The sequence below is a fragment of the Perognathus longimembris genome, chromosome 13, assembly GCF_023159225.1.
Source record: "Perognathus longimembris pacificus isolate PPM17 chromosome 13, ASM2315922v1, whole genome shotgun sequence".
Classification (NCBI taxonomy): Eukaryota; Metazoa; Chordata; class Mammalia; order Rodentia; family Heteromyidae; genus Perognathus; species Perognathus longimembris.
Genome location: NC_063173.1, coordinates 24,598,216 through 24,610,651, shown reverse-complemented (window position 1 = coordinate 24,610,651; position 12,436 = coordinate 24,598,216). Strand labels below are relative to the sequence as shown.

At 50.3% G+C, this 12,436-nt stretch overlaps 1 protein-coding gene across 2 annotated transcripts in view; it reads left to right on the top strand.

Annotated features, from left to right (window-relative positions):
- Positions 1 to 12,352, top strand: part of Ptpn5 (protein tyrosine phosphatase non-receptor type 5) — a 65,334-nt gene extending 52,982 nt beyond the window's left edge. For both annotated transcript variants that reach the window (XM_048361503.1, XM_048361502.1), the window contains 8 exons: positions 690 to 879; positions 2,877 to 2,961; positions 7,560 to 7,639; positions 7,804 to 7,941; positions 8,405 to 8,515; positions 11,080 to 11,240; positions 11,334 to 11,447; positions 11,847 to 12,352. In XM_048361503.1, the coding sequence (XP_048217460.1) occupies positions 690 to 879; positions 2,877 to 2,961; positions 7,560 to 7,639; positions 7,804 to 7,941; positions 8,405 to 8,515; positions 11,080 to 11,240; positions 11,334 to 11,447; positions 11,847 to 11,940 (973 nt within the window). In that variant the 3' untranslated portion in view covers positions 11,941 to 12,352. The remainder of the gene's footprint in view (positions 1 to 689; positions 880 to 2,876; positions 2,962 to 7,559; positions 7,640 to 7,803; positions 7,942 to 8,404; positions 8,516 to 11,079; positions 11,241 to 11,333; positions 11,448 to 11,846) is intronic.
- Positions 12,353 to 12,436: the final 84 nt, after the last annotated feature.

The following is a 12,436-nucleotide window of genomic DNA, read 5'->3' as shown; positions in this document are numbered from 1 at the left end:
AAGGTACCTACATGTTGTCATAGACAGAGCACTAGATGAGGAGTCAGAAACCTAGCTGTTTTCAGAAAACCTTTGCACCCACTAAATGGGTGAGAGCCCTGGCAGTGCCTGTCCCCTTATGGCGAGACAGTTCCCGTCTATGAAGGAGGACTGGTTCTGTTCTCTGGTTTTAGACAGCATAGTAGAGCTTTTCAGTATAGGCGTTCTTGATGCCCCTGGGAATCCTCCTTCCCTGGAAGCTGAGGTTCTCTTCACCCTTGGATGAGATGTCCTTGACCCAGTCAAGCTTTCTCTCAGGGTTGCTGAGCCAGAAGTGGGTTGCAGAGGTCTGGGGCAATCCTCTCTGTCTTGAGCCCTGCCTCTGCCCTCAATGGATGTGTCCTCCATGGGCTCCCAGCAGTCATAGGAGATTTGGGGGGAGGGCCATCTTGGGGATGCTTTAGATGGACTTCTGGTACTGAGGCCCCAAAGCCCCACTGTAGAAAGCCAGAGACAAGGATGTAAGCCCTCACCTCAAAAGCTGAGTCTCATGTTCCTCATGATCGCGTCCTCTTGTCAGACTCCTACTCCTCTTCCTGGAGCCCACTCTGATCTCCCCTGATCCTCCTCCCTCCTCTCTCCATACCTGAGGTCCCCCGATTAAGCCTCTTTCGGCCAGAGACTCAATTGGTCTTCCCTGGTCCTTCTAGGAGGGGTTCTAATGTCTCCCTGACCCTGGACATGTGCACTCCAGGCTGCAACGAGGAGGGCTTCGGCCACCTCGTGTCCCCACGTGAGGAATCGGCCCACGAGTACCTGCTCAGCGCCTCCCGTGTCCTCCAAGCTGAGGAGCTGCACGAGAAGGCCCTGGACCCCTTCCTGCTGCAAGCTGAATTCTTTGTGAGTCCCCTAGTCTATAAGCGGGTAATGCTCACAGCTCACAAGTCCGTGAGTCTGTCAGACTCCTGTCTGGTATAGCTGTCATTCCTTATCAGCTTTCCCACCATCTTGGGTAAACTCTTCCCCCTTTGAATCTTAGTTTCCTCATTGGAGAATGGGATGAAAATGGAAGGATTTTTACAAGAACTAAACACTGATCATGTGTGTAAGGCATCTAGCAGTGATTGGTACACAGTGGAATTTCCAGGACTGTGGTCTGAGAGGCATAGAAAGTCAGGTCTTCTCACTGTCCTGTCTCCCCATCCTTTACTGCTGGACATTACCAAATACATCATCCTTTTGACACCTCCCCACTCTTCCCCCCTCCTCCCACCACTGAGTCTTGCTTAGGTCTCAACTCTCATGGAGCCCCTGCAACTGTATCTGGCTGCCTCCTGTGGAACTTTGAGATGCCCAATAAATAATCTCCCTATTCCCCTGCCCAAGTGTTCAGTTAAGAATTAAGCCATAGATCTCTATCACCTTATTGTCCTAACAAGGTAGGTTTGAAGTGAGGCTCAGCAACATGTAGCAACAGTGAACCTCCTGATACTGAGCCCTCTCCCATCATGGGCAGTACTGGCCTTGCTCCACAGGGATGTATGTCCCCATAGTTCTTTCTTGGCATAAGGGGCTGAGAGGAGGACTTTTAGGCCTCAGCTTAAGCATTTTCCTTAATCAACTTCACCAGTCAGGTAACTCACCCCCTATTCCCCTCAAACCAGACTCTAAGCTCTCCAGAACTTGGCATTGCTTATGGGAGAAATCAACCCACTCAACCTGAGTTGGCCTAGCCCCAGCCTTCTCCCAACCTTCTGCTCAATTCTCAACCCCTGAAAGGACTGCCAGTCACAGTGTGCCTCTGTCTTCTTGTACCTTTCTCATATCATTCCCCACCCAATGCCTCTGGTGAGCCTTCCTCCACCACCCCAGCCACAGCTCCTGCTCCAAGCTCCCACCACCATCTCCCCTTGAAGAAACAGCTGGCGTCTTCCACGTCCTTTTCCATTCAGAAGGTAGCCCAGATGTTGCCAGAGAGGAAGGAGCACAGCCTGCCCACTACTCCACGGGCAGTTCTGTGTGTGTGCTTTTTTTGTTTCCTTCTTTTGGTTTTTACAACAGCCTTAGAAGGTATTATGGTCTGCATTTTACAAAGTCCTTAGAGTGCATCCCAAAATTGATATTAAACTGTGTGCAACTGACTGCTGAACTGTGCAGACTGAAAGGGAGTACAGAGGCAGGTGGTACTTTCTGGGGGGGGGGGGGTCACCCGACAGGCATCTGGAGGAAAATGGGGCTGGGGGTTGGCCTTAAGCAATGGGGACAATTTAGAGAGGTGGAGATGGACCAGTGGAATGCCATGAGCTCAAACCTGGAGGCAAGACTGAGAACGGCGAGTCAACCACAGGGAAAAGACAGACATAACTGGGAGAAAAAAAAGATGCCAAGTCCACAAAGACCTGGAGGCAGGAGCATGGGTCAGACCCGGCATTCTTACCACAGAGTCGCTGGAGGTGAGGAGAGGGGCCTGGGAGATCATGAAAGAGTTGTCAGAGGCAGTGGCCTTTCGTTAAGACAGGATATTGCCAACAAGGGTGAGGTGGGTGTTATTGCAGAGACCGCAGCGTGAAGTCAGTTCATAAGGCACGCATGCCCAGGGAAGGAACAGATCAGCAAAGTCACCTGGAATGGCAGATGCATACAGAGGAGGGGAAAGGCAGTGATTAACAAGGTCACTTTTGTATCTTATTCTTTCCTCTTCATTCATTGTCTTCTGTCGCAGTTATCATGACTTAGACATGTGTCAGGCACTCTTGTAAATCCTCTGGTATGCTAGCTCATTTAACAGAAAACATTGGTTGAATGAATGAATGCATGCGGGGCACCCAGCCCCTAGATTTGGACATGTCTGAGAGTAGTAGGTAAGCTGCTTACACCCGTATTTCCTCCTCTGGCAGGAAATCCCCATGAACTTTGTGGATCCGAAAGAATATGACATCCCTGGGCTAGTGCGAAAGAACCGGTACAAAACCATCCTGCCCAGTGAGTACTGCTCCCCAAGGCCCACAGGGATGGGGGTGGGGGGACCATCCCTCACCTGGTAAGACCTTAAGTGAAGCCCAGAACTGTGCCTCTGGGAGCAACAGGACACTTATCATGGGAGAAGAAGGGAAGTAGGGGGAAAGCAGGAAAAGGAAGGGCACTCAGAGGGTAATCACTTCCTCACACAGCATTGACTAGACGCTTACCCTCTCCTAGCCCAATGTGCTGGGTTCTGCAGAAACCCAAGAGATAAAGAGGCCCAGTGCACAGTGCACAGTGACTGACAAGTTTTTACATCCTTTCTCCCCCTACCCCACCCCCTTTTTTTTCTTTGCCAGTCCTGGGGCTCAAACTCTGGGCTTGGGCACTGTCTCTAAGCTCCTTTTTGCTCAAGGCTAGTGCTCTACCATGTAAGCCACAGCCTACTTCTGGCTTTTTCTGTGATTCATTGGAGATAAGAGTCTCAAAGACATTCCTTCCCTGGGCTGGTTTCGTACCAGGATCCTCAGATCTCAGCCTCCTGAGTAGCCTAGTTTTACAGACTTGAGCCACTAGCGCCTGGCTAGCATGGACAGATTGTAAAGTGAGGGAATTAAAGCTCAGAGAAGTTTAAGGGACTCATCCACAGTTAAACAAACAGGAAGTATACATCTGATTTCCCAACCTGTACCTCTGCATCCTAGAATTGTGTGTGTGTGTGTGTGTGTGTGTGTCCTTGTTTATTTACTTGTTTGTTTATTTGCCAGTCCTGGGGCTTGGACTCAGGGCCTGATCACTGTCCTTAAGCTTCTTTCGCTCAAGACTAGCACTCTACCACTTGAGTCACAGCGCCACTTCCAGCTTTTTTTGTTTATGTGGTACTGAGGAATCAAACCGAGGAGTTTTGTGCATGCTAGGCAAGCACTCTACCGCAAAGCCATGTTCCCAGCCCCATGAGTCCTTGCTTAGTGTGGTGTAATTCTTGGTCTTCCAACAGGCTGAGCCACCCAAGCCTCCTGAATAGCCTAGGATGACAGACATGAGCCACCCTACAGGGAAGGACTCCCCTGTACAGTAGCAAGCTCCTGCCACCCAGTGTATCTGAGCAAGGCTGTATGAACAGCCCCCTGAGAGTCCTGAGGGGGGGTTTTCCTTATTGAGGGGCAGTCAGTGCAGGCATTCCATGCCTGCGGTGTCCTTTTCAGTCCTGGGCTGTCTGCCCCAGGCCCCAGAGCCAGCTTGGGGGTGACTTGCTAGAAGTGACTTGCTCAAACCCACTCCACACAGTTTGTGGAGTAGCGAGGATTTTTTTTCAAAAAGCAGTTTTACCATCAGCATCTCCAACAACATGTAAGATGTCATGACTTATTTTTAACTTTTAAAATATCGACTTGTGGTTGCTATGGCTACACGGTCTCTAGGTAGTTCTGGTTAAACAAAGCACCATTTAAGGCCAGGATGCAACTATTCAGGGCTGCTCACCTCTTCCCTCCTCTCGCCCTCCCCTTCCCAGCTCTACCTGCATGAAGGGGCTTGGGTACCCCACAACCTAGGGGTTTGCTGGCTGTTCTGAATGTTCACTGGCGTCACCAGGTGGTTGACAGACTCCAACCACTTCTAATCACTCCTTGAGCCTCAGCCCCTAATCCCAGAATGCAATGTAGTCCATATAGAGCCAGAACGTGACCCTGCATCCTCAGACACTGGACCTAGGGGACATAGGGAAGGTTAGCCTTAGCCAAGACCACCTCTCAGATCTGACACCAGGGCACACTCAGTACATGGTTCCTGTGTCTCTGCTCCAGGGTCCCAGAAATCAGACATGAATGAGACAGACTCTGGACACATAGAGCTCCCAGTGAGAGAGACACGTGTGTAGACATCAATAGTCTTCCAGTTGGTAGCCCTGAGAACAGCAGGCAGAGGGACAATTTCTGTTTCCTTTACCATGGTGTCACAGCACTAAGGCAAGTGCCTGGCATGTGGGAGACATTCTGCACCTGTTTGAATGAATGAATGAGAATGAGTGAGTGCCAACTTGAGCTCCCTTTCTCCATCTTTACTACAAGATTATTGGAGAAAGGGATTAAACTTTCACACGGCACAATTGAGGGAGTGCTGTCTACATAGGGTGCCCTAGGAATATTGCCAGGCAGTGCCTTCCTGTGACCTTGGCACTTCTTACTTGGGTCATTGCAGCAATCACCTAACTTGTTCTCCTGAGTTCTACATTCTCTTCTCCTGCCTGTCTTCCACTGTTGCTACAAAAGTGGTGCAAAACAGAAATCTAATTGTGAATTCCTCCTCCTCAACACTGTCATCAGCATCCTTTCTAAGCTCCAGCTTCATCTCACCAATCCCAACTCTGCCCCTGAGTTCCTGAATCAGAGCAGTATTCACTGTTCCCCCTCCAACCCCAGCTGGGTACCACCTCTTCCAGGAAGCCCTTCTACCCTAGCCAAGCCAAAGGCCTTCCCTACTTACCCAGCCCCAGTGCTCATATGCCACGCAGGACTTGTCTGCTTGTCCAACACTGTTCCTTGTCCAGGAAAGAGATTATGTTCTTGATGATCTGGGAGTCAGTCTTGTCTCACCTTCACAGTACCAGACCCAGGGCTGTGCAATAGATCATTACCATCACCACAGTGATTCTCCCTAATAGCAAAGACCCTAGCATCTAGCCAGAAAAGACAGTGCCCACTTCTGTCCTTCTACCACCTAACTTGAGCAGGTGCAGCCAAGGAGAAGCAAGATGGCCCAGGCAGAGCTAGCTGCCTGGTGCAGTCAGAAGTCCCTCCCCTGACTCCACTTACCCATACTCCTCTCCTCCCCTGCCACCCTGCTGCACTTTCCCCACAGAAATTGTCCATTCCCCAGTCAGATGCCAAGACCCAGGCACTAGGTTGGGACAGGCAAAGAGCTGGAAAGGGAAGGCTGATGCCCATTGTCTCTATTGCTCCTACCCGATTGAAATCCTTCTTTGTACCTATTCACATCTGATAAAACGTGTACTAGCCCACAAGAGTAACTATCTGCTATAAGATGTGTGTACGTGGGTCTGCACTGCTTACTGGTCTGTAGGCCCTGCCTCTTTTTTTTTTTTTAATTTTTATTGTCAAACTGATGTACAGAGAGGTTACACTTTCATACATTAGGCACTGGATACATTTCTTGTACTATTTGTTACCTCCTCCCTCATCCCCCCTCCCCCCTCCCCCTTTCCCTTTCCCCCCATGAGTTGTTCAGTTGATTTACACCAAACAGTTTTGCAAGTATTGCTTTTGTAGTCGTTCGTCTTTTTACCCTGTGTCTCTCGATTTTGGTATTCCCTGCTTCTTTAGCTTAATTGCTTTAGTCTTCCTTAAACAAATGAGGTCACTGTGGAAGGAATGTGTAGATAAAGCCCAGGGAGGTTAAGTAAATGGCACACGTAAGTCACTGTATCAGAATCTGAAGCCAGAGCCTTTAGGCCTTTACTCCTCCCTGTTGCAGTGGAGAAACTGAGACCCACCAAGGAATAAGACATGAAGCTGATGACAAAGTGATCAGAGCTCTGATCTCACTTCTCCTCCCTGTCTTCCCCCCACCCCCCGTGAGCTTCCCTGCCCACCTCACACAATGTCCCAATCAGTCCCAGCCTCTCAGGCTGATGGATTCGTCAATACAGAGAGACTGTCACAGGAACAAAGCAAATTTTACTCAGGGAAGAACAAGATGTTATGGGAATCTGTTACTATGGGATCTGACATGTGAAAAGATGGCAGGGGAAAAAAAACACAAACCTTTGTGCACACGTCTTTATGCATCAGAGATACAGATGTGAAAGGCTTGTCTTTTGTCCCAGGATTATTCTGTAGCTTTCTACCTTCAAACCTTAACCGACCTCTATGTTTATAAAGCACTTTACAGTTGATATAGCACTTTCACATGTTTCCTTGATTATTTTCCCAAAAGGAAGCAACTTTTTACTTAGAATGCAAGGCCTTGAGCTTGCTAGGCTAGCACTCTCCCCCTTGAGCCATACCTCCAGCCCAGCTTTTGGCTGGCTATTTTGGAAATGCAGTCTACCAAACTTTTCTGCTTAAGAAGGCTTCAAACTATGATCCTCAAGATCTTAGACTTCTGAATAGCTAGTTTTACAAGGATGAGCCACCAGGGTCTGGCTCACAGAAGCCACCTTCATCCTTACTTTACAGATAGGAAAACTGAGGCTTTTTAAGACCATGTGCTTTATAATTTGACACAGAAGTCAATGACAGTGTGTATTCAAACCCTGGCTGCTACCTGCTGTTGGGGCTTTGTACCCTAGGTCATTTCTCTCTTGACTGGCTTTCCACATTCCAGAACATGAGATGAATAGAAGGGCAGTTTGAGGGTACAGGTAAATGGTAGGGATTAAATCCTACAGACCCAGGGTCTCTTTCCCTACCCTTTTGCCCTTCTTGGCTTCTCACCTACCTATGTGGACCAAGGATGTATGAGTGTTGAGCTACTAGGTAGGGAAAGGAAGAGCTACTTTGATCCCAGAAGAAATCAGGTGCTGTGCAGTGGGCTTAGAGAGGTTGGGTCCTGCACTAGAGGACCCAGCTCCTGGCCTGACCTGTCTCCTCCCACCCCAGATCCTCACAGCAGAGTATGCCTGACCTCACCAGATTCTGATGACCCTCTGAGTAGCTACATCAATGCCAACTACATCCGGGTATGTGGCCCCACCCCAACAGCCTCCCACTAAAGAAGAAACCTAAGCCATCCTCTAGACTTGTCCCTAGCCCAGACTGGCTCTTGGCAACCCCTTGGAGGAGCCAAGTATGGGGACTGGGAGCCCTTCCTCTGGCCATAACAGGCTGACCTTTTTGGATACAGGGCTATGGTGGGGCAGAGAAGGTATACATTGCCACGCAGGGACCCATTGTCAGCACAGTGGCCGACTTCTGGCGCATGGTATGGCAGGAGCACACACCCATCATTGTCATGATCACCAACATCGAGGAGATGAATGAGGTAAGGACCCCTGTGCCATTACATACAGAGTACCAGCTGCTTTGAGCCTCACACTGAGCATCTTGTTTTCCAGTTCATCCTTAGGACAATCCTATGTGACTAGTGGTATTCAGCCCACTGTCAAGAGGAGGAAATATGAGGCTCAGTAATGTTAAGTCAGGTTTTCACGACCACACAGCCCAGAGCTGGTCTCTCCCCTCCAGTGCCTATAATCTTAAGCACAACCCAGTGCTGCTTCCCAGCAATGCCTATGTCTGTCATAGCCCTGTGTCACTGAATTACCATTTTCCATATGGGGAAACTGAGGCTCAAGAAAGAGAAGTCATTTAACAAGTGATGAGGTTAAGATCTGACCCAACTTTCTCTAACTGCTCACATGTTGCCCTCCAATGGCCCAGATGGCATGGAGAGCATGTGGGAGGGAACTGGGGTGGATCATAAACTTGATTCTGAATCCTTGCAGAAATGCACCGAGTATTGGCCAGAGGAGCAGGTGGTGTATGATGGCCTGGAGATCACTGTGTGCAAAGTTATTCACACGGAGGATTATCGGCTGCGACTCATCTCCCTCAGGGTGAGGCCTGGGGCTGGTGGAGGGCTGGGCTGGGCTGGGCTGGGGAAATAGAGCCTTAACTAAGTACTCTGCAGAGAATCTCTGACCTCTAGCCCACTCCACAGCACTGAAAAATCCATTATGATGGAAACAAAGGTCTACGTCACTCCCAGAAGTTTACTAGTAATCAGGGTTAAGGAATCATAAATGGACTTGGGAGCTAGAGGCAGGACCAAGCCCCAACTGCATTTCCCAAACTTCAGTTGTGTATAATGCTATTGGACTCGCTGATTCTCTCCTCTCCCTCCCTCTCCCCCCTCTCTCTCTCTCTCTCTCTCTCTCTCTCTCTCTCTCTCTCTCTCTCTCTCTGAGCAGCAATTTATAATATGTTCTATTTATGCTTCAAATGCTTCCAAGGCCTAGGTAGACTGGACCTCAGAAACGTCTAGCCTTGACCTTTTATTATGACTTTGAGATCCAGCTTTGTAACATCCCTTCAAGATGGGCGCTCTGACTTGTAGTGCCCAATATGTCCACCAGAGAGCAGGCACTCCTTGCTGCTATGGATTTGCACAAGAAGGCTGCAGTTACAGAAAATGATAATTAAAAAAGAAGAAAAGAAAGGCATACAAAATATGAGCAATACAGAACAGCCCAGAAGAGTAGGGGGAGGGATCCTCCCACCCTAAAGTTGTGCTTCTTCCAGGATGAGCATAATAGGAGGGACTGTTCCTTTGGAAACGGGATCCGGAGGTTCTATTTTTGAAAAACACTAAGATCCATGTTTACGGAAGATAGTGGCCTCTATAATAACCTAGAAGGGCAGACAAGGTGAGCTAGGCAACCAGGAAGCTGATGCCTATCCAGAAACAGCCTGGGAAGTCTCACTGATGCTGACAGCCAGAGTCTAGCCATAGAAATGAATTCAAAGCCTGAAACTTACTGTCTCTCTCCCACTGGATGGTGGAAGCTTCCGCCCTCAAGGTCAGTGCTCACCTGAGCCACTTGCAAGACATAGGCCTCACTGGAGGCCTTGAAGAGCCAGAAAGTGAGCACTAGAATGTGAGATGGCTGTCAGAAGCCAAGTAACTCCAAAACTTGAGAAACAAGCTTTCCAAGTAGAAATTCCCCAGACACAGAGCTTTGTCAGCGTTTGTCAGCATAGAAGCTTAATTTTCCTAGCTCTGTGTGTCTGGGGGAAGAGCCAGGATATTTGAGGTTTGAGGATATTTACCTTCATCCATAAGCTATTATGATCAGCTGCCCTAAGCTTGTTTCTGGGTTGGGTACTTAGAACCCAGCTGCCCCAAGCCCTGACTCTCCTCAAGGAGCAAGTAAGTATCATGGTAAGTATCATGCTAGAGCTAGTTGGGAATAGAAGACACCGGCTGGCATCCTCAAGGAGGGGCTCCTGGAAGTGGGGGTGCCAACTAAGATCTTGCAAGATGAGCAGGAATTGACTAGGGACAAACATGTACAGAAAGCATTCCTGGCAGAAAACAGTAAGGACATAGGAGAGAGAGCAGCTAGCTCTGTGTGTCTGTGTGCACGCATGCGTGCATGCATGCTGTACTACAGAGATTTTTTCTATAAATCTTTTGCAGTGCTAGAACATCCATTATAAGCATGCAGTGTCGGGAGATGCAAGGACAGGGGATGCACTGACGGTCTTACTTGCCAGGCTAAGGACTTAGGGGATTGGGTTGTATTCAGAGAGCAGTGAGAGCCATTGATGGGTGCCTTGGTCAGTTTGGGCTGCTATCGCCAACACCATAGTCTAAGTGGCTGATAAACAGCAGGTTTGTTTCCCATAGTTTGGAAAGCTGAGACGTCCAAGGTAAGGCACTGGCACAGTCAGGTCTAGTGAGGTCCACTTTCCACCCTCATGTGATGGAAGGGGTGAGTGAGGTAGTACTCTGGGGCCTCTTATTTAAGGTCATGGTGTATAGTGAAAGTCCCTACCTTCTAAGACTCTCATGTTGGAAAGGAGATTTGGGCATATTAATTCGAGGATGGGAGGGTACAAACGTTTGACCTAGCCCACAGGGTTTCAAGCACAGCACAGCATGTCCAGATCTGTGCTGTGGAGAGACCATCTTGACCGCTGTGATCCTGGGGTGGGCAGTGATGAGAAGGGGAGCTCAGCTCGGTGGAGAGACGATAATGGTCAGAGTGGGGGCAGTGGGAGTGAAGAGGAGGATGTGGGCAAGAGGGGTGCCAGCAGCGCCTCATGAGGACGGAGAGATGGGCAGGCAAAGCATAGGGGAGGGAAAGGAACGGTGGTATCTCTTCACCCTGTTCTGTTTCACGTGACTAAGGGAAAATTGGGACATTTGTCATGATAAAGAAATCTAGAGACAGAAATGGATTGGAAAATGGCTCATAGCATCTCTTGGATGATGAGGAGGTGGAGGAGGGAAGAAGTGAAGGCTGATGCCAAGGCTACTGAGCAAGCTGACTTTTGGGCCTCTGTCTGGAGGGCCGAGAGATCCCATTCTCTCTGTGCTCCTCACATTCCATCTTTCTCTCTGAGCAATTTGGGGGCTAAACATATCTCTGGGGTGGGGCCTCTGTCTCCTGGGCAGAATGGAACTGAAGAACGAGGCCTGAAGCATTACTGGTTCACATCTTGGCCTGACCAGAAGACCCCAGACCGGGCCCCTCCGCTCCTGCACCTGGTACGGGAAGTGGAGGAGGCAGCCCAGCAGGAGGGGCCCCACTGTGCCCCCATCATTGTCCACTGCAGGTGGGTCCTACCAGCCACCAACTGCAACAGGACCACCTTCCCACGCCCTTGGGCTGTCCCTCCCCTCACCCTACCCATCCCCTCGGCCCTCAGTGCAGGGATTGGAAGGACCGGCTGCTTCATTGCCACCAGCATCTGCTGCCAGCAGCTGCAGCATGAGGGCGTAGTGGACATCCTGAAGACCACGTGCCAGCTCCGTCAGGACAGGTCAGCCCACGGGTGATGGTGGGGGCATACAGAGAAGCTGAAGCCTGGGGGTGCCAGGGAGACACTGACTGCTCGGGGGCCAGAGGCAGATACCACCCCAGGCACGGGCTGATGGGCACAGAGAGGGCAGCTGAAAGAAGACAGGATCTAGATGGTTCTTCTTATGGAAGAAAAGGAAAGAGACATAGCTAGTGGACAGGACAGGGACAGGGCAGCGGGCATGTCACTTGTGCTCCTGACAAATAGAGCAATGGGCCCTTCTTGGCAAAGATTGCTCTCACCAAGCTGCATATGCACAAGGCCATCAGCATGCCTCATAAGGGTCTGGTACTCCGTGGGTTTGGGGGCTCCCTCCTTCAGCCCATCCCTGTGATCCCACTGTGCATCTCTGCTGGGCAGGGGTGGCATGATCCAGACATGTGAGCAGTACCAGTTTGTGCACCACGCCATGAGCCTCTATGAGAAGCAGCTGTCCCGCAAGTCCCCAGAGTGACCACGCTCCTCCTCTTGAGGTCCTCTGGGCACTGCCCCACCTGAGTCTGGGTCCTCAATCTAGCCACCTCCAGGGCCGGGCTTTGGACTCTGGGCCTGTTCCAATCCCTGCTCCATCCTCCTCCTCCTCTTCAGTCTGCTCCCTCCTTCCTCTGTTAGCCTGGCCTAGCCCCCTCCCCCCAACCCAGATCTTCCTACTGTATATATTGGGGAGTTGAGGGAGGCAAGGGAGGGATGTGCCAGGCCAGGCCTGAGGCCCCAGGGCCTGACCCACACCTCGCAGACCTGGGGCCTCATTTTTAACCATGGTTCCATTGCTGTTTGATCCAAAATGTTTCTATGCCGCATCCAAGTGTCCTGCCACAATGTGTCTGCCCGTCCATCTCTGCTGTCTATACCGGACACTGTGTCTCCTTGGCCAGGAAAGGGGTAATAAGCTCCAGCTCCTAAGTAGCCAGGCAGTGGTACCCACCTTGAGGTACCCTCATGTTCCCCCA